At 39.5% G+C, this 19,739-nt stretch overlaps 1 protein-coding gene and 1 long non-coding RNA gene across 6 annotated transcripts in view; one reads left to right on the top strand and one right to left on the bottom strand.

Annotated features, from left to right (window-relative positions):
• The window catches only part of MED4 (mediator complex subunit 4), a 19,619-nt gene extending 1,564 nt beyond the window's left edge, over window positions 1-18,055 (bottom strand). The window contains exons 1-8 of one of the 4 annotated variants that reach the window (XM_082434511.1): window positions 17,886-18,055; window positions 12,106-12,124; window positions 8,932-8,967; window positions 7,562-7,628; window positions 5,307-5,477; window positions 3,505-3,562; window positions 2,579-2,665; window positions 962-1,093 (exon numbers count right to left, since the gene is read on the bottom strand). In XM_082434511.1, the coding sequence (XP_082290637.1) occupies window positions 962-1,093; window positions 2,579-2,665; window positions 3,505-3,562; window positions 5,307-5,477; window positions 7,562-7,615 (502 nt within the window). In that variant the 5' untranslated portion in view covers window positions 7,616-7,628; window positions 8,932-8,967; window positions 12,106-12,124; window positions 17,886-18,055. Of the gene's footprint in view, window positions 1-961; window positions 1,094-2,578; window positions 2,666-3,504; window positions 3,563-5,306; window positions 5,478-7,561; window positions 7,629-8,931; window positions 8,968-12,105; window positions 12,125-17,262; window positions 17,414-17,885 lie in introns of those variants that run through there. The other 3 variants (XM_082434508.1, XM_082434509.1, XM_082434510.1) reach the window with 3 other exon arrangements.
• Window positions 17,372-19,739, top strand: part of LOC309647312 — a 41,892-nt gene continuing 39,524 nt past the window's right edge. For both annotated transcript variants that reach the window (XR_014255951.1, XR_014255952.1), the window contains exon 1: window positions 17,372-17,475. This is a non-coding gene — a long non-coding RNA (uncharacterized lncRNA). The remainder of the gene's footprint in view (window positions 17,476-19,739) is intronic.

A 19,739-nucleotide genomic window follows, 5' to 3' on the forward strand; every position in this document is an offset into this window, starting at 1 on the left:
AAAATATAGTTCTCTTTACCATCCAGTAGTTAGTATCTGGTTACTACTCAGTAGTTCTTTAAATTTTCCTTCATATTGCTGGTGTGGTTTCTGCCTCCTGCCTGGACCTGACTGGCATATTATGATACAGTACAATCACAATGAGAAAAATGAGGAGTTACCAAGGGAAACTAATGCACAGCGACTTCCCAGTTTGTACTTTAGTTAACAACAGCGATGTTTATAAAAGCATTTTTAATAACACAGGGACAGCCTTACAATGAAATGTTAAGCATAAAAAAGCATTATCTACAGTATGTTTTTAGCGATGTAAAAAATACAGGAAAAAACATGAAATATGTAAAATATTAAAAGTGATTGCTCAAAAAAGACTAATTTTTCCCTTTTTTATGCCTTTTAAAAAACTTTTAAAATGTTCTACCAAATCAAAACAAGTCACCTACAAAAGGTAAAAGATGGGGAACATAAAATAAATATAAGAACAGTACAAACCTATATGCAAAACCTGAGGAAGGCTGAAGTTCAGAATGAGCTGAGTGAGTCTCACGAAAAATGATATTCTATTTAGTTATTAAAACACCCATAAAAAGCTTTGTTAGTCACTTTGTTAATCTGGGGTTTTTTCACAAGTGTGCTCACTTGGTATTCTTTAAACTGAACATACATACATCTTATTCTGTTTATAAAGTATATTTCATTTTAAAAAGCTATGTTTGGAGCTTAGTTAATGAGAGGCCTAATTCCTGGGGAAAATGGCACATAAAATCAGTTTATTCTAATTTCATAGCCTCCATCTAGAACAGTCTTTAAACTAGAGGAAGAAGAGAGGAGGATAAACTGGTAGAGAACCTAGCAACTAAAATGAGTTGGGTCCAGACCCTCAAACTTGTTCAGATCTCTGTCTTCCTCATCATTTCTGAAAAAAACCTTTGTTTGAAAGCATTATTCTGGTTAACGTTACCTGGCAATCTGCCTGCTGCAAGTGCGTCCCCTGGTAGATGACCGTTCACTCCATTAGTGGAAGGGTTGTTCATCTGGCCCAATAATCCACTTCTCATCTCCAAATCAGTTGGGTATGGTCTCCGTGGGTCCCCTAAAAAATAAGACTGCTTTTAATTAAGTCACATATGAAAATAAGCTTTGATACCTTCTCTGAAATATTGATTTTCCTTGGTTCACTTTGAAAAACTCAAGCCACATTTTCAATTTTGGAATATGAAGGTCATCTTATCAATTATTATTAAGACATAATATATTAAAATTTTAAATACATGTATTTTTATTTCTTCTCTAGATCTTCACAATAATACACTATTCTCTATATGCAAAAAAGAAAAGTCTCTCATTTAAGCAAACATTCCAAATGACAAAGTAAGAAAAGTATAATCCTAAGTCTTCTAAATTAAAACCTTTTCCTAACCAACCTCTTTGATCACGTAATTTAAAGACTAATTCCTGGGGACCTCCCTGGCGGTCCAGTGGTTAGGACTCTGCACTTCCACTGCAGGGGGCGCGGGTTCAATCCCTGGTCCAGGAACTAAGATCCCACGTGCCGCACGCTGCGGGAACGGAGGGAGGAAGGCAGGCTAATTCCTGTAACATTCCAGTGGAGCATCAGGAGCCGATAACGTTCATTTCCAATCATGAAAGCACACTTTTTAGTTTTGGGTTGATGAAAACTTGGCCAGATTTGGACCAATTTTTTGGTAATATTTTCTCACCAACTCCAGATGATTTATCCTCCAAAACTGCAGCTACCCTTAGTGTTTCAGGTATGGCAAAACACCACCATCAGGAGTGACTAGAGCTGAGATAATTACCTCCCATTCCTCCCAAAAGGCTGCTGCTCTACCTGAGGTCTCTGCTGTCAACATATGTAGCAAGGGACTTCCCTGGTGGCGCAGTGGATAAGATTCTGCGCTCCCAATGCAGGGGGCCAGGGTTCAATCCCTGGTCAGGGAACTAGATCCCACATGTCACAGGGAAACTAAGAGTTGGCATGCCACAGCCCACGTGCCGCAACTAAGACCTGATGCAACCAAATAAATAAATAAATTAAAAAATATATATATATATATATATGTGGCAGTTTGTTTCTCTCTCTGCTATTTCTAATTACTCCAGCTCTCGGCAGTCCTGTGTGTCTGCTGCTGGGTGTCCAGTGCTTCATCTTTATCCCCTAAGAGTTGGGACTGTCTCTTTCTCAGGCTGGAACCCTTGTGGAAATCTTAATGGCTCAAACAAGTTAGCTTCTGACCAGCCTGGGTTTTACAGGTATATAAATCTATAGCTTTAGAATCATCACGTATTATACTTTTAAAATTTATTAATTTATTACTGATTTTTTTTTAAAAAAGGAAAGAAACACAGTTCCCAGTGGCAACAACTTTGTAGAAAACCAATGATAAAACCCCTGGCCTATATTATCACTTATAAGACACTAAAGATGTGAAAATATGAAACATGTTTCTAAAGATAAATACATTCCATATTTAAATCTTTTCTTCCTATTTTTGTGTACAGTCACCTAAGAATTTTCAAAACCACATATATCTAGTAAAAAGAGAATTACTTTTACCTGGGACCCAGGTCAGTGGGGCACACACAGCATTACTTGCACTAATCCTATGTGCGTACTTAATTATTTCTTCAGAGGAGACGGCACCTGAGAGAGTCAGGAGGAGAGTGTTAACATTTCAGCCTAGTCAACATACAAGTTTGTCAGTGCGCACATCACAGATGCAAGTCATACTGCACACATCACAGATGCACTTCATACTTAAAATATATTCATTAGGTAAAAAAGTACACTAGTAACTAATATGTATAGCACAACCTGGTTTTTATTTTAGAATATATGTCATACGTGTATTTGTATTGTTCTTGTTACGTATGTATTACAGATCTAAGAAAAATCTGGAAGAACACACACCAAACATTAACAGTAGTTAATCTAAAATAGGACAAGAGGCGAGTTAGATGTAAATCATACCCACAAATCATTAAAAGCAAGTAACCAAAGTCTTCATTATAATTCTGACTTTTAGTATGCAATCTAAAAGATCCAAAATGGAAGCCTTTTAAAGAGAGAAGCAGGACAGGACAAGAAGTCATGCTGAGCCTCTAGAAGCACCACTACATGTGCACACACCCCAAAGCCTTATCTAGTTCTGACTTCACGGTGTCTTTCAAGATCCACCTCAAATCTCATTTGCTTCCAGCCCATATTCTCTTCTCCCAACAATTTAAAAAACACACTGTCTTTATTGCACATTTGGGTAAGAGCCGTAACTTCTATTATTGCTTCTTATAACCTGAAAAAGAATGTGACACCTCCCTAGCAATGCCCAGCATAGTGCTATAACATAGCAGGCACTTTTACAATGAAAATTTATTGGAAACTTTTCAACAGCAGCAAATGATTACCAATAATCTTCTCATTAGTTTCTTGAAACCAAAATATGGATTTTTCAGAAAGTCATTCAGTGTTCCCACAGTACTAACCTTTTCTTGCTTTTTCTATTGACTTGAGTTTTTCTTTTGCTTGGTAAACAGCTGTTGCCTAATTTAAACAACATTAAAAAAAGAAATATGGATTATTCAAAACTATACCAAGCCCAGTTTTTGGCTAAATTCACAAAATCATTTATCCCATAGAAACAATATGCAAAATTTGGAAATCCCCACAATTTATTTGTAATATTCTGAACCACCACTTGGGTATCATTTGTATCAGTTACAGTCAATGAAAAAAAGAAACATATGAGTCAGTCTCCATACACAAGTTAGTTGTTAGAAACAAAATGTAAATTGGATTGTTCACTACCATTTTTTCTTTATGTCATCCATCATAAACAGGCAGAAAACAGACCACGTACTACTCCCAAAGCATCCTATTCTTATATCTAGTTCAAGGATAAAATACCAAAAAATTTTTTTTTCTAGATTACAAGATAAATTCTTGGATCGTCTCATTCATTTATACGTTACCATTACCTCCATGCTTAATGACTATTACAATGAACTCTTCCACCCACCCTCCCCTGGGCAAAGGCAAACGAAAGTGTAAAATGAAGCTAACCTAGTATATGCATCCTCCACCATAACACAGCGGGTAAGAGTATGGAGTCAGAGAGATCTAGGTTTATGTTCCATCTCTCAACTTTTACCTCTTGGGCAAGGTAGGTATTCATTTAAAATCATGGTTTTGTCTGTAAAAATAGAATAACGGTACTGACCTCATATAATTGTTATGAAGATTGAGATAATACACATAAAGTGCAAAGTACAGGGCCTGGTGCACCAGTACTTAATAACTGTTAGTTGCCACTATCTAAATCATAAAATTTAGTCTCTTTATAGTCCTTGTGTTCACTGTCTTTTGGAAATCTAATCTAGAGAAGAGCCAGCAATGTCTGGTCCATATGAGAAGCAAACTCAGCTCTTCCTACAATACCACCACATAACAATTACATTAGTTAGTATTTAGTGAAATAACTGAGCAAATAATAACAAATAAATTGTCTCTTTGAAATAGTAGCCAAGAACAAGAAAGGAAAAACTAGAGTCCTTAACATATATCCAAATCCCATCTAGTTTAGAATGGAAGACTAAATAAATGTAAATTTTAATCAATTTATAAAATTGGTATATGCTTTTACTGATTTCAAAAATTATTTCTAAAACTGAAGTAGAGATTTAGACTATTAACAAATGAAAACTTAGGACAGGATAAAAGTAGAACTTCCCATTTCTATTAATTCAATCTTGTGCAATCTTCAAATAATGAAAATATGGTTCAAAAGCAATGCAGACTATCAGAAAACAGTAATTAAAAAGGGAGGGACTTCCCCAGTGGTCCAGTGGTAAAGAATCCATCTTCTTCTTGGTCAGGGAACTGAGATCCCACATGCCGCGGGGCAACTAAGCCCACGTGCCACAACTACTGAGCTCGCCCGCCTCAATGAGAGAGCCCTCGTGCTGCAACTACAGAGCCCACTTGTTCTCGAGCCCACGTGCCACAACTAGAGAGAAGCCCACGCGCCGCAATGAAAAGATCCTGTGTGCCGCAACTAAGACCAGACACAGCCTAATAAATAAATAAAATAAACGAATAAAATAAATAAATATTAAAAAAAAAAAGGGAATGACATGGTCTTTCATCTAACCAAAGTGATAAGGGGTCACTTTTAGACTTGGAAATTCAAGTTTTCTACCACTTCAAAATTGTGATAATAGATTTATTTTTCAGAAATAGAGTAAATAATATCCTTTTTTACATTAAGAACCAGCCTCTATCAACTTACCAGTATCTGTTCTGCTTCCTTTAGCTGTTTTTGTAGTTGCTGAATATCACTGTCTCTTTTTTCTACTTCTTTTTCTAAAACTTGCATTTCATGATGGATTTTTCCCTGATTAAGTGCCAATTTCATTAGTTCTTGAAATTCCCCATCTCTATGAATTAACAACTCCAGGACCTGTCAGATAATAGGTGATTAAAGCAGACAACAGAATACTGAAGAACTACATTCCCATGAAACGAAGAATCCACACGTGAATTGGCTAGTCCATAAAGTTTTAACACCTTCAAAGTACTACTTACTAATCATTGTTAAAAACAGCCTACCTATAATTATTTTAGAAGAGATTAATATCAAGGTTTTCTGCTTTTTCTAATTATATGCTATTCTTTCACACAAAATAAAACAAATCTTTCAGAACTAGCGATATGCCAAAATGAGCAGGTTTATTCATTTCTCAGGGAAGGTAAAATTTATTTGAGATGATTTTATTAGCTGACACCAGGAACTGAATAGACATTTCTCCAAACATATACAAATGGCCAAAAATACATGAGAAGGTATTCAACATCACTAATCATCAGGGAAGTGCAAATCAACACCACAACTGGGTATGACCCTGCACCAGCTAGAATGGCTATAATCAGAAAGACAAAAGATAACAAGTGTTGGTGAGAATGTGGAGACAAAGGGAACCCTTAGAATCTGAATTGGTGCAACTACTGCAGAAAACATTCCATTAAGTGTGGAGGTTACTTAAAAAATTAAAATTAGAACTACCATATGATCCAGCAATTCTACTTCTGAGTATTTATCCAAAGGAAATGAAATCACTATTTTCGAAAAGATACCTGCACTCATATGTTCACTGTAGCATTATTCACAATAGCCAAGACATGGAAGTAATCTAAGTGTCCATCAATGGATGAATGGATAAAGAAAACGTGATGTAAATCTATACACACGCACACACACACAAAGGAATATCATTCAGCCACAAAAAAAGAAGGAAATCTTGGCATTTGGGATAACATGGACGGACCTTAAGAACATTACATTAAGGGAAATAAGTCAGACAGAGAAAGACAAACACCGTATGATCTCAGTTATATGTGGAATGTAAAAAGAGCCAAATACATAGAAAAAGAGCTCAGATTGGTGGTTGCCAGGGGGAAGGCGGCAAAATGGGTAAAGGTGGTCAAAAGGTACAAACTCCAGGCTATAAGATAAATAAGTTCTGGAAATATAACATACACCATCGTGACTATAATTAAGAATACAGTACTGTAAATTTGAAAATAGCTGAGAGTAAATCTCAAAAACTTAAAACAGTTCTTAAAAAATGTGCAAAGGAACTGAATAGACATTTTTCCAAAGACATACAAATGGTCAACAGGTACATGAAAAGTTGCCACTTTCCCTGCAATTTTCTTAGAAGTTTTTATCATAAGAAGAGAAAGGACTTCCCTGGTGGTACAGTGGTTAAGAATCCACCTGCCAATGCAGGGGACACAGGTTCGAGCCCTGCTCCTGGAAGATCCCATATGCTGCGGAGCAACTAAGCCCGTGCACCACAACTACTGAGCCCACGTGCCACAACTACTGAAGCCTGTGTGCCACAACTACTGAAGCCTATGCGCCCTACAGCCTGTGCTCCACAACAAGAGAAGCCATCGCAATGAAAAGGCTGCGCACCATAACGAAGAGTAACCCCTGCTCGCTACAACTAGAGAAAGACTGTGCGCAGCAACAAAAACCCAACACAGCCATAAATAAATGAGTGAATGAATGAATAAATAAGTAAATAAATAAAATTTGTTTAAGAAAAAAAAAAAGAAAAGAAAACTGGGGACTTCCCTGGTGGTCCAGTGGTTAAAACTCCACACTTCCACTACAGGGGGCGTGGGTTCCATCCCTGCTTGGGGAACTAAGATCCCACATGCCGCGTGGTGTGACCAAAAAACAAAACAAAACAAAACAAACTTAACCATGTGAGGTGATGGACATTAACTAAACTTACTGTGGTGATCACTTTGCATTATGTACCTATATCAAATTATTATGATATACATCTTAAACTAATACAATATTACATGTCAATGATATCTTACCTAAATGATGCAAAAAAATATCAATTTAAAAACTGCAATTAATAATTTAATAGAATCTGATCTTCCTGTTCTCACACAAAGTAAATATAAATAGGAAATTGTAAAAATGATGGAGGTTTTTTGTGTTTAATTCAAAAAGAAACCACTTACCTGGTTTTCCTCTCCAGACTGTAACAACTTTTGGTTTCTTGAAATCGCCAGCATTTCTATAAGTTCTCTATAAAACAAAAACAGAGTTTGCAAAGTAAATACAATAGAGCCTCTACCTGATCTCCACCTGACTGACTTGCTGGATTCACGGTACCCGCAGCAAGCTGAGTACTCAGAGCTATTGCCCCACAGGCCACTTTGACTGTGGACTTCAGCTCTCACCGGCACAGTGCATTCTCACCAAGACTCAGCTGTGTTCATTACCAGACCCATTTATTCAAACTTTACTATTACTATAACTGTATAAATTAATATTGACTATATAAATACAAATGAAGTATGACTGTGAATAGGAAAAACTGTTTCTATAAAAACCTAAGCTTGGAAACACTCAACAGAGGTTTGCAAAGAATAACTATCGAACCAGGAGAAGTAAAGTCATAAAAACTCAGCAAGACCCTGCCCTAAGACTGCTTGATGAGTGTCCAAGTGCTCATTTCACTTTAAAAAAACCGAACTAGAAAATGCAGACAATGCATTATGCGTGGTTTATGCAAGAAAAACTCCTACATAAGGGGTCTACAGGCCAAATGCAGCCCATCTGTGGTTTTTGTAAATAACTTTTCTTGGATGATAGCCACGCCCCTTCATTTACATATTGCCTAAGGCTGCTTTCCCACTACAATGGCAGAACTGAGTAGTTGTGACACAGAACTCCTCACCTGCAAATTTTTAAATTAACCAAACAGGTATCAGTTAAGAGGGATACCTACACATAATAAACCATATATTTCTAGAATGCTCATTTGTTAAATATGCTAATTTTCTACATGAAAAACAGAAGAATGATTGGGAAAAAATGTGTAGTAGGTAATATTCTATATATTAGTTTCAAAACTGTTGATACATGGGACTTAATTCAGAAATTATCCAGGAGAGGACAGCTTCACAATTAACTACCTGACACTACTAGTCAGCCCAGGGTTTGTACCTTCTCACTGGCTACCATGCTATTTTTACCTTCATAGTTCCACCTTCCACTCACCAGCCTCAGGCTATTTTAGTGGATGGTGCCAATTGGACTCAACCTCCCTCCCATACACCATTATGTATGAATTAATTACCTAATTAATGAAAAAAGTAGATAAGGGAATGAAAAGTCTTCATTCACTCATTCAAATATTTCTTGAGTGCCTATTATGTGCCAGGTATTTTCTAGATGCTTGGGTTAGTAAAGTGAACAATGGCAATTAAATTCTAATAGAGAAGACAAAAAAATATATAAGTAAAACCAGAGTGACAGGGGTTAGGAAGAAAATAAAGCAGAGTGTTAAACCAGAGAGTGTCGGTGAAGTAGTTTGGCTACTTACACTGGGTGGTCAAGGAAGGTTTCTCTATGGGAATATCTGTGAAGTAAAACATGAATTAAACAAGAGAAGCCAGCCAGGAGATGTGGGAGGAAAGAGTGCTTGGTAAAAGACCCAGCTAGCTCACTGGCTCAAAGATGGGTTTGAGGAAATGTGGCCAGAGCACAGCAGGCACCAGGGAGCAGGATACAAAATAAGGACAATGGAGGGAGGGAGGGAGTGAAAGAGAGAGGGAGGGGGAGGGCTGGATTGTGTAGGGCTCTGTAGGTCAGGGTACAGGATTAGTATTTCACTCTTAAGTGCAAAGAGAAGCTACTGGATTATTTTAAACAAGCAAAGGACATGACCTGATTTACGTTTTTAAACAACTGCTGAACTATCTGGAGAACAGACTGTAAGAGAGCTAGAAAGGGAATCAAGTTAGGTGGTTTTTGTAGTGTCCCAGGCAAAAGATGACACTGGCTTTGACTAGGTCCTAGCCACTAGGATTTAGTAATGGAAATGGGGAAACATGGACAGATTTAGGATGTATTTTGGAAGCAGAGCTGACAGGACTTGCTAATGGATTAAACAGACATTTTATGAAAACAGCATGTTAGATTAGCCCTTTTCTGCACCCCATTAATGAGATGGAGTTGATAACCCCTGGCCTATATAAAAGCTGGTTTCTGTGGGGGAAGGGATGGTGGTGAGGGGTTGGGGGTATGGTGGGAGACGCAGAATGACCCGTTCTTGCCAATCTGGGAGCATAAATCAACAGAAAACCTTACAAGGGTTTACTTTAGGCAGAGGCGTACAGGGAGGGAGAGGTCTGTAAGATTCAGTGCTCTTCACTAACTATCTAGGACAAAGTGGAAACCTTTGTCCACTCCAAGGGTGAAAAGAGGCTGAAGGACCCCCTGTCCTCTCTCTCATTATAGGAGTGGGAGGCCCGTGCCGCTACAAAGGAAGCAGCTGTACTCCTGGCATGCCAAATTAGAATCCTCCCACATTTCCACACAAATATAACTTACACAGGGTTAGGTCCTATATTATTTGTGATACTACACTTCAGGTAAACAATTTTCTTTTAAATTAATTCATTTTTTTAATTTGTTTTTGGCTGCACTGGGTCTTCATTGCTGCGCACGGGCTTTCTCTAGTTGCTGTGAGCGGGGGCTGCCCTTCATTGTGGTGTGCGGGCTTCTCATTGCAGTGGCTTCTCTTGTTGCGGAGCACAGGCTCTAGGCATGCTGGTTCAGTAGTTGTGGCACAAGGGCTTAGTTGCTCTGCAGCATGTGGGATCTTCCCGGACCAGGGCTTGAACCCATGCCCTGCATTGGCAGGCGGATTCTTAACCACTGCGCCACCAGGGAAGCCCCAGGTAAACACTTAATAGGCTGGTGGGGAAACCTCAAGACTCCTATCAACGTGGTTTCTGTTCCACAATGAGTTCTGAGTTACAAACAGGTTAAAAGAAACTTTTTAGACTACAATCTACCTACAGGTTTCTATTTTTTAAATTCCTCCAAAGACTACCTGATTCTATTACATCTTACAAAGTATTGGACTGACCAAAAGGTTCGTTTGGTTTTTTCCATAGATGGCTCTAGCAGCGCTTAGTGGTCTTTAACTTCATTCGAAACAACTTTGTTAGACTGTACTGTGACAGCTGTCATGTCAGCGTGCATTTAAAAAAACACTTATCAAAACTGGCGAATTTTTGTGTTGCCATTTTAATACTGAAGATGGAAGAAAAAAAGCAACATTTTCAGCACATTATGCTTGATTATTTCAAGAAAGGTAAAAACGCAACTGAAATGCAAAAAAAGATTTGTGTAGTGTACGGAGAAGGCGCTGTGACTGATCGAATATGTCAAAAGTGGTCTGTGAAGTTTTGTGCTGGAGATTTCTCGCTGGACGATGCTCCACAGTCAGGTAGACCAGTTGAAGTTGACAGCGATCAAATTGAGACATTAATTGAGAACCAACAACGTTAGACCACACGAGAGATAGCTGACACACAATATCGAAACCAAGCGCTGAAAATCATTTGCACCAGCTTGGTTATGTAAATCACTTTGATGTTTGGGTTCCACATAAGTTAAGCGAAAAAAACCTTCCTGACCGTATTTCCGCATGTGATCCTCTACTGAAACGTAATGAATATGATCCGTTTTTAAAACAAATTGTGACGGGTGATGAAAAGTGGATACTGTACAATCATGTGGAATGGAAGAGATCGTGGGGCAAGTGAAATGAACCACCACCAAGCACACCAAAGGCCGGTCTTCATCCAGAGAAGGTGATGTTGTGTATATGGTGGGATTGGAAGGGAGTCCTCTATTATGAGCTCCTTCCGGAAAACCAAACGATTAATTCCAACAAGTACTGCTCCCAATTAGACCAACTGAAAGCACGAAAAGCCTCCAGAATTAGTCATCAGAAAACGCATAATCTTCCATCAGGATACCACAAGACCGCATGTTTCTTCGATGACCAGGCAGAAACTGTTACAGCTTGGCTGGGAAGTTCTGATTCCTCTGCGGTATTCACCAGACATTGCACCTTCAGATTTCCATTTATTTCGGTCTTCACAAAATTCTCTTAATGAAAAAAAGTTCAATTCCCTGGAAGACTGTAAAAGGCACCTGGAACAGTTCTTTGCTTAAAAAGATAAAAAGTTTTGGGAAGATGGAATTATGAAGTTGCCTGAAAAATGGCAGAAGGTAGTGGAACAAAAGGGTGAATACGGTGTTCAATGAAGTTCTTGGTGAAAATGAAAAATGTGTCTTTCATTTTTACTTAAAAACCTAAGAAACTTTTTGGCCACCCCAATAATATACTAAAAGGCTATATAATCAGGTAACAGTACAAAAATATATGCCAAATTTCACACCCACTACTTTCTAAAGTCAAGAGGTTACAATAATGAGATTTTTCATTTTTCATTTAAAAATGCAAAGAGAAAAACTTCATTCATAGGATAATGACAAACTTCACATATCACAAAATCAGTATAAGTATCTATGTGTGTCTGGCCACATAATGGGACTTTTTGGAAAGCCAATCATACTGGAGCAGCCTCATTCTGTGGTGGGGTTCCAATGAGTCTTAGGTGGCAAACCAAAGTGACATCTCTTCCATCACCACCAACAACCATTTTCAGGATTATAAAAGAGAGAAATTCTCACTTACCTACTGTCACCCAGTCTTTCTTTAGAGATGAACAAATAATGTGGCAGGTACGGCATGAGAAAATCGGAGAAAAAGAAAAATGAACTTCTAAGACAATGGCTATTACCACAGGCAGCAGAGCGCCTCAAAAAAGAAGAAGGCTTTAACCAACCTGTCAACAGATTCAGTGAGGAGGACTACAAATTAACAAGAAATCCAAGTCTTTTTGGCATTCCTGGAGAATGGGAAGCAGAAGAACTACAGCTTCTTTTAGAGGAAGCAAAAGAGAACTCAGCACCTCAGGTGATCATGTACAACTGGAAAGCTGAAGGAGAAAGTTTCAGAAACACTGAGGTTCTTGAGGAAAATTTAAATGATTCAAAATTTCAGTGGATAAATACACTTCATCAAACGGAAAATGCTATACTTGACGATCAAGAATCAAATATAGAGAGGGATAAGCTGGTCAAATCTAGATACAAGAGAATTTCAATTTAGTCTCAAATTTAACATAACTGATAAATTACTTAGCTATGCTATCTCAAGCAAAGAGTACATGAATACCAAGTATAGGCACTCCTATAGGTACCGACAGCATCAAGTAAACACACCACAGATAGACAGCCCAGGAGCCAATCAATCTAGAGGCAAGATCTCAAGATTGACTACTGGGTTGTCCAATGTAGGAGATGTTCTCAAAGACCATTATACTGAATGGGTAGCCTCAGAAACACAGTTCCTGAACTTGGTGGACATGAAATATATACTAGGGTTACTCAGCAAAACAGACAAATTATGTTACAGCAAGTAAAGCTAAGAAAAGAAACGAATTTACTGGGCTCCAGAGTAGAAGGGTGAGATGTAATAGTTCTTTGGTTATACTAAGGCAAAGATTTGAAATTCTCAGACTAAGACCTACTCAGAACAAAAGGCAGCATCCATTGCTTCCCAAAGGGGGTGTTACTTCTTCACAAAGTCAACATATTTACAGAAAAATTAATTACCACCATCCATACCATGTGGTTTTTAACTCGACTAATTTCACACTCATCAGTGTCATCAAGATTCCTTAGCAAAAATGCTAGAAGCCAATCAAGTATTAGACTTGGGTTTCTGGTGAGAATTCTCCCAAAAGAAAAAAGAGCTCAAGGGAATATTTCAAACAGAACAAGACCCAGAATTCAAGCAAGTGGAAAAAACTGGCTCAAAAAGTAGTAAGTGAGGTATTTTCCAATTAACCATTAGTTGTTCTTAAACTATATGCCAATAAAATGAACAACCTACAAGAAATGGACAAATTCTTAGAAGGGTACAATCTCCCAAGACTGAACCAGGAAGAAACAGAAAATATGAACAGACCAATCACAAGTAATGAAATTGAAACTGTGATTTAAAAACTCCCAACAAACAGAAGTCCAGGACCAGATGGCTACACGGCGAATTCTATCAAATATTTAGAGAAGAGTTAACACCTATCCTTCTGAAACTGTTTCAAAAAATTGCAGAGGAAGTAAAACTCCCAAACTCATTTAATGAAGCCACCGTCACCCTGATACCAAAACCAGACAAAAATATCACAAAAAAAGAAAATTACAGGCCAGTATCACTAATGAACATAGATGCAAAAATCCGCAACAAAATACTAGCAAACCAAATCCAGCAATACATTAAAAGGATCATACACCATGATCAAGTGGGATTTATCCCAGGGATGCAAGGATTTTTCAATATCCACAAATCAATCAGTGTGATACACATTAACTGAAGAATTAAAACCATATGATCATCTCAACAGATGCAGAAAAAGCCTTTGACAAAATTCAACACCAATTTATGATAAAAACTCTCCAAAAAGTGGGCATAGAGGGAACCTACCTCAACATAATAAAGACATATGACAAACCCACAGCTAACATCATACTCAACGGTGAAAAGCTGAAAGCATTTCCTCTAAGATCCAGAACAAGACAAGTATGTCCACTCTCACCACTTTAATTCAACATAGTTTTGGAAGCCCTAACCATGACAAGCAGAGAAAAAAAGAAATAAAAGAAGTAAAACTGCCACCGCAGATGACATACTATTCATAGAAAATCCTAGACGCTATCAGAAAACTATAAGGGCTCATCAATGAATTCGGTAAAGCTGCAGGGTACACAAATTAATACACAGAAATCTCTTGCATTTCTATACACTAACAACAAAAGATCAGAAACAGAAATTAAGGAAACAATCTCATTTAGCATTGCATCAAAAAGAATAAAATACCTAGGAATAAACCTACCTAAGGAGACAAAAGACCTGTACTCCGAAAACTATAAGACGCTGATGAAAGAAATGGGAAGATGACACAGGTGGAAAGATACACCATGTTCTTGGATTGGAAGAATCAATACTGTCAAAATTACTACACTACTGAAGGTAATCTACAGATTCAATGCAATCCCTATCAAATTGCCAATGGCATTTTTTGCAGATCTTTAGAAGAAAAGGTCTTAAAATTTGTATGGAAACACAAAAGACCCCAAATAGCCAAAGCAATGTTGTGAAAGAAAAACAGAGCCAGAGGAATCAGACTCCCTGACTTCAGACTATACTATAAAGCTTCAGTAATCAAAACAGTATGGTACTGGCACAAAGACACATTTACAGATCAATGGAACAGGATAGAAAGCCCAGAAATAACCCCATGCACCTATGGTCAGTTAATTACAACAAAGGAGGCAAGAATATACAATGGAGAAAAGAGAGTCTCTTCAATAAGTGGTGCTGGAAAAACTGGACAGCCACATGTAAATGAATGAAATTGGAACACTCTCTAACACCACACACAAAAATAACCTCAACATGGATTAAAGACCTAAATGTAAGACCAGATACTATAAAACTCTTAGAGGAAAACATAGGCAGAAGACTCTCTAACATAACTAGCAGCAAGACCTTTTTTGATCCACCTCCTAGAGTAATGAAAATAAAAACAAACAAATGGGACCTAATCAAACTTAAAAGCTTTTGCACAGCAAGGGAAACCATAAACAAAACGAAAAGAACCCACAGAACGGGAGAAAATATTTGCAAACAATGCTCAACATCGCTGATTATTAGAGAAATGCAAATCAAAACTACAATGAGGTATCACCTCACACCAGTTAGAATGGCCATCATCAAAAAGTCTACAAACAATAAATGCTAGAGAGGGTGTGGAGAAAAGGGAACCCTCCTACACTGCTGGTGGGAATGTAAATTGGTACAGCCACTATGGAGAACAGTATGTAGGTTTCTTAAAAAACTAAAACTAAAACTAAAAATAGATCCAGCAATCCCACTCCTGGGCACATATCCAGAGGAAACTGTAATTCGAAAAGATACATGCACCCCAATGTTCATCACAGCAGTATTTACAATAGCCAAGACATGGAAGCAACCTAAATGTCCATTAAAAGACAAATGGATAAGGAAGATGTGGTACATATATACAATGGAATATTACTCAGCCATAAAAAAGAATGAAATAATGCCATTTGCAGCAACATGGATGGACCTAGAGATTATCATACTAAGTGAAGTCAGTCAGACAGAGAAAGACAAATATCATATGATATCACTTATACGTGGAATCTAAAAGAATGATATAAATGAACTTATTTACAAAACAGAAACAGACTCACAGACTTAGGAAACAAACTTAGGGTTACCAAATGGGACAGGTGGGGGGGTGATAAATTAGGACGTTAGGATCAACATATACACACCACTATATATAAAACAGATCATCAACAAAGACCTACTGTATAGCACAGGGAACTCTGTATGTAATAACCTATATGGGAAAAGAATCTGAGAAAGAAAAATATGTAATAAGAAAGAAACTGTATTCTATTACAAGTTAATTACTAAAGAGACATTGCCTATAAGCTTAAATTATACATAACGGCCCATCTCTGGGAGCCCTGCCTCCCAGGTAATGAGCATTAAGCTAAAACACCTTTGTTGAGCTCACGGGAAACATCTTGACCAGGCCTACCTGCGAATGACTGCAGGGAGGAAGAAATGAACACATTCCCTCAGGAGGCTGACCTAAATTTTTGACTTTAGCCCCTCCCCTTTAAGTATAAAAGCCTGAATTCTAACTCAGGCAAGATGGTTCTTTGCGGCATGAGTCCAGCATCCTCCCGGTTCGCTGGCTTTCTGAATGAAGTCTCTATTCCCTAACCCCCAACAACTCATCTCTTGATTTATTAGCCTGTCATGTGGTGAGCAGTAGGAGCTTGGACTTGGTTACAGATAAATATTTATAACGGAATCACTTTGCTGTACACCTGAAACTAACACAACATTATAAATCAACTTTACTCCAATATAAAATAAAAATTAAAAAAAAAATCGTAATAAAATAAATTTTAAAAAAGAAAGTTTAGAAAATAAATAAAATACAGTATTAATTTTAAAAGAATGCTATTGGAAAAATGGCACCAATAGACTTGCTTGACACAGGGTTGCCATAAAGCTTCAACCTGTAAAAAATGCAGCATCTGCAAAGTGCAATAAAGTGGATTAAAACAAGGTATACCTGTATGTAAGACTTATTCTAAAACGTCAAAGAATGTTGACTACAGAAAAGGTGACACTTGAACTGGATTCTGGAGGATAAACGAATGATTCATCAAGTTGGAGGTGGAGTAAAAACGGTACTGAAGATGAGGAAGTTTTCAAGTTCTCTAGCTTGAGAATAGGGAGCATTCACCGAGGCTGGAATAAAGGGCATGGGAGGGCAGAGGGATGCGGCAGTAAATAAGGACAACAAGATGGATTTAACAGGGGTGGAGAATGGCTTTACTGCACGCTAAGCTAAAGAGTATGAACTTTACTTCACTGGGCAGTGGGAAGCTACCAAATATTCTACAGCAAAAAAGTAATACCAGAGGCTTTTTTAAAAAGATAGCTCTGCTCTCGGGTAATATAGAAGGATAAAACGCAGAAACATTAAGGCAAGTGAAACTGTAGGGAAGCTGCATTAAGAATTAATTATGACAGTGGGGATGGGAACATTTTGGGACGAAGAACCAGAACAATTTTAACATCCAAGTGAATGCATTGGAGCTAAGGAATGCTTCAATCTGACAGAGTACCATGAAAGATGGCAGAATAAGGAGGAGGACATCCAATTTCATCTCCTACCTCTGCCACACACGCTGCACTCCAGCCACCCCAAACTGGTAATTCCAGCACCAAGTCGTGCGTGCTCCTGTTCCAGGCCTTTGCACATGCTCTTCCAGCCACATGCCGCCTAGTGGGTCTGCGGGACTCATTCGTCCCATGCAGTCCTTTCTCCAGGAAGCCTGCCCTAACTACCTATCAAAACAAGCTCCGCGCCACAGTCACTGTTGACACGTAAGTCTCTCCCCCTTGACACTGGGCTCCTCGTCGACATCTAGCCTCCCCCGCAGGACCGTCTCCCAGCGCGCGGCACCCAGGGGAGTTCCTGATATGTCTGTCGAGTGTCGGTGGACGAAGGGACTCACACCCGGCGACCTCTAAGGTTCGCTACGATTCTGACAGTCTGGGGTTCCAGAGTCACTGTCAGTATTAAAATGTCCTCTAAGGGGGGAATATGCCGTCCGAGCCCCTGAGGGTTGCGGGCCCACGTCCCCACCCTCGTGCACTGTCCTTGGGAGCTTGCGCCGCAGCCCCGAGCGCGGCCCTCCCCGCCAAGCCCTGGGAACCAGCCCAAGACAGGCCGGGGGTCCCGAGTCAGTCCTCCCGGCCCAGCCCCAGCCAGGCCCTCAGGCCGACGGCCTCACCTCGACAAGACCTCCAGATCTTCCAGCGCAGACAGCAGCCTCTCACGTGTGCTGTTACCGCCTGCAGCTCCCGAGCCGCCGCCCGGCCGCTCCTTCTCCTTCTCGCCACTGGAAGACGCCGCCATTCCCCGCCACGGGCCAGCGTCCGCGCAACTACGCGCAGGCGTGGAGGGGCGGGCTTGGCAAGCGGAAGGAAGGGTCACCAAGGCGGGGGACGAGAGGCGGGCGGGAGCGCCCCTGCGCGCCTGGAGGTGCCCTGCGGGCCCCAGCGCCATCTGCTGGGCAGCGAGGGCTTCTCGGGTCTAACCCTTGGAGCGAGAGCCAAACCGAGAACAGGGGTCCATCGCGGTCAGGGTCTCCTAAGCCTTAGGTTATTCAAGCTGGAATGGGAAGCTTCTGCTCAACGGATTTTAAGCATTTGAGGGAATTACATAATGGCCTGCCTCTTGTGTCGTTTCTTCGTAAAATGGGCCGGGGTCTCCTCATATTAACCTCTCTTTAGTCTGCATTCCCATAACACTGTTCCTACCCTCCTGCTTGGGCTCTCAGGGAGGCAGTAAGCACTTTGGGACAGGAACCGAAATCCATCTTATTTTCTTTAATTTTTTCTTATTGTGGTAAAATACACTTAGCATAAAATGTACCACGTTAACCGTGTTTAAGTGTACAGTTCAGAGGCATGAAGTACTTTCATACTGTGCACTACCACCACCACCTCCTTCCCCATAGCTCTTTTCATCTTGCAAAACTGAAACTCTGTATCCGTTCATCAACAATTTCCCATTCTTCCCTCCCTCCTTGCTTAGCCATTCATCTGTCAGGGACACTTGGCTTGCTTCCACAATTTCGTACTCCATCTTTATAATCATACATCTCCCAACAAACTGTTTTGTTCACTGCTCAAGATGACTAGCGAACTGAATCCATCAATATAGTATGGAAATGGTTGTTGAAAATAGTTTAAATAATTGATGTAGCACACATTCCAAATCAACCAAAAATGTACCTTAGCCCACTTTTCTGGGGGAGAACAATGTAGTAGGAGACCTTCCTTACTAGGAAAACCCAAAGTTAAACAGCACTGGGAGTGGGAGCTCTGTATCTGGCCCAAGTTGCTGTCACAGAAGGTGAGCTGGAAAGTTGTCACCTACAGACAACAGCTGGTAGCGAGGCAGGAGTACCTGTGGTCCCCTCGTTCCATAGTCCTGTCCTCTGGTCTGTCCTTCTGAAGGTGCCAAACCTGATTCCTGCTGGACAACCAGAGCTGAGGATTTCTGTGGGACTCATGCTAAATAAATTCATTCATGGTAACTGCTAAATAATAATAATAATACAGAATGCCACTTTATTCTCTTACGATGAGCACAATTATACTCATAGACAAACCCACACAGGAAGCCATAAATTATCACCAGAATGTTGCTTGATAAACTTGGATCAGAACAAATGAACATAAATAAAAACTTAATTGATGCAATCATATGGATTTGCACCTCCATAGTGTAGGGATATGTGCGTTAAAGAGATTGGCATATTTGTGTTCATAGGTCAGCGTGCCTCCTTCCCTAGACAGTGCAAGAGACTCATGGACACCTTTTATGTTCCAACCACCCTCCACTTCTGCTCTGGGCTAACCCCTTCTTCTAATACAGTCAATTCTCAGGCAATGGACTAAATTAGATTTAAGTTTTCTTAATTACAATTGCATTCTAAGCATGCCTCCCAGTAGCTCTAGTCAATAATTTCTTATGTTAAGTTTCCAAGGGGATAAACTCCTGCAGCCTGTGTGGGTTTTGTTTACTCAACTCTTACAGGTTTGTCTTGGGTCACGATTCCGGTGGGGGGAGGGAGAAG

The sequence above is a fragment of the Balaenoptera physalus genome (genome assembly GCF_965194825.1).
Source record: "Balaenoptera physalus genome assembly, chromosome: 18".
Classification (NCBI taxonomy): Eukaryota; Metazoa; Chordata; class Mammalia; order Artiodactyla; family Balaenopteridae; genus Balaenoptera; species Balaenoptera physalus.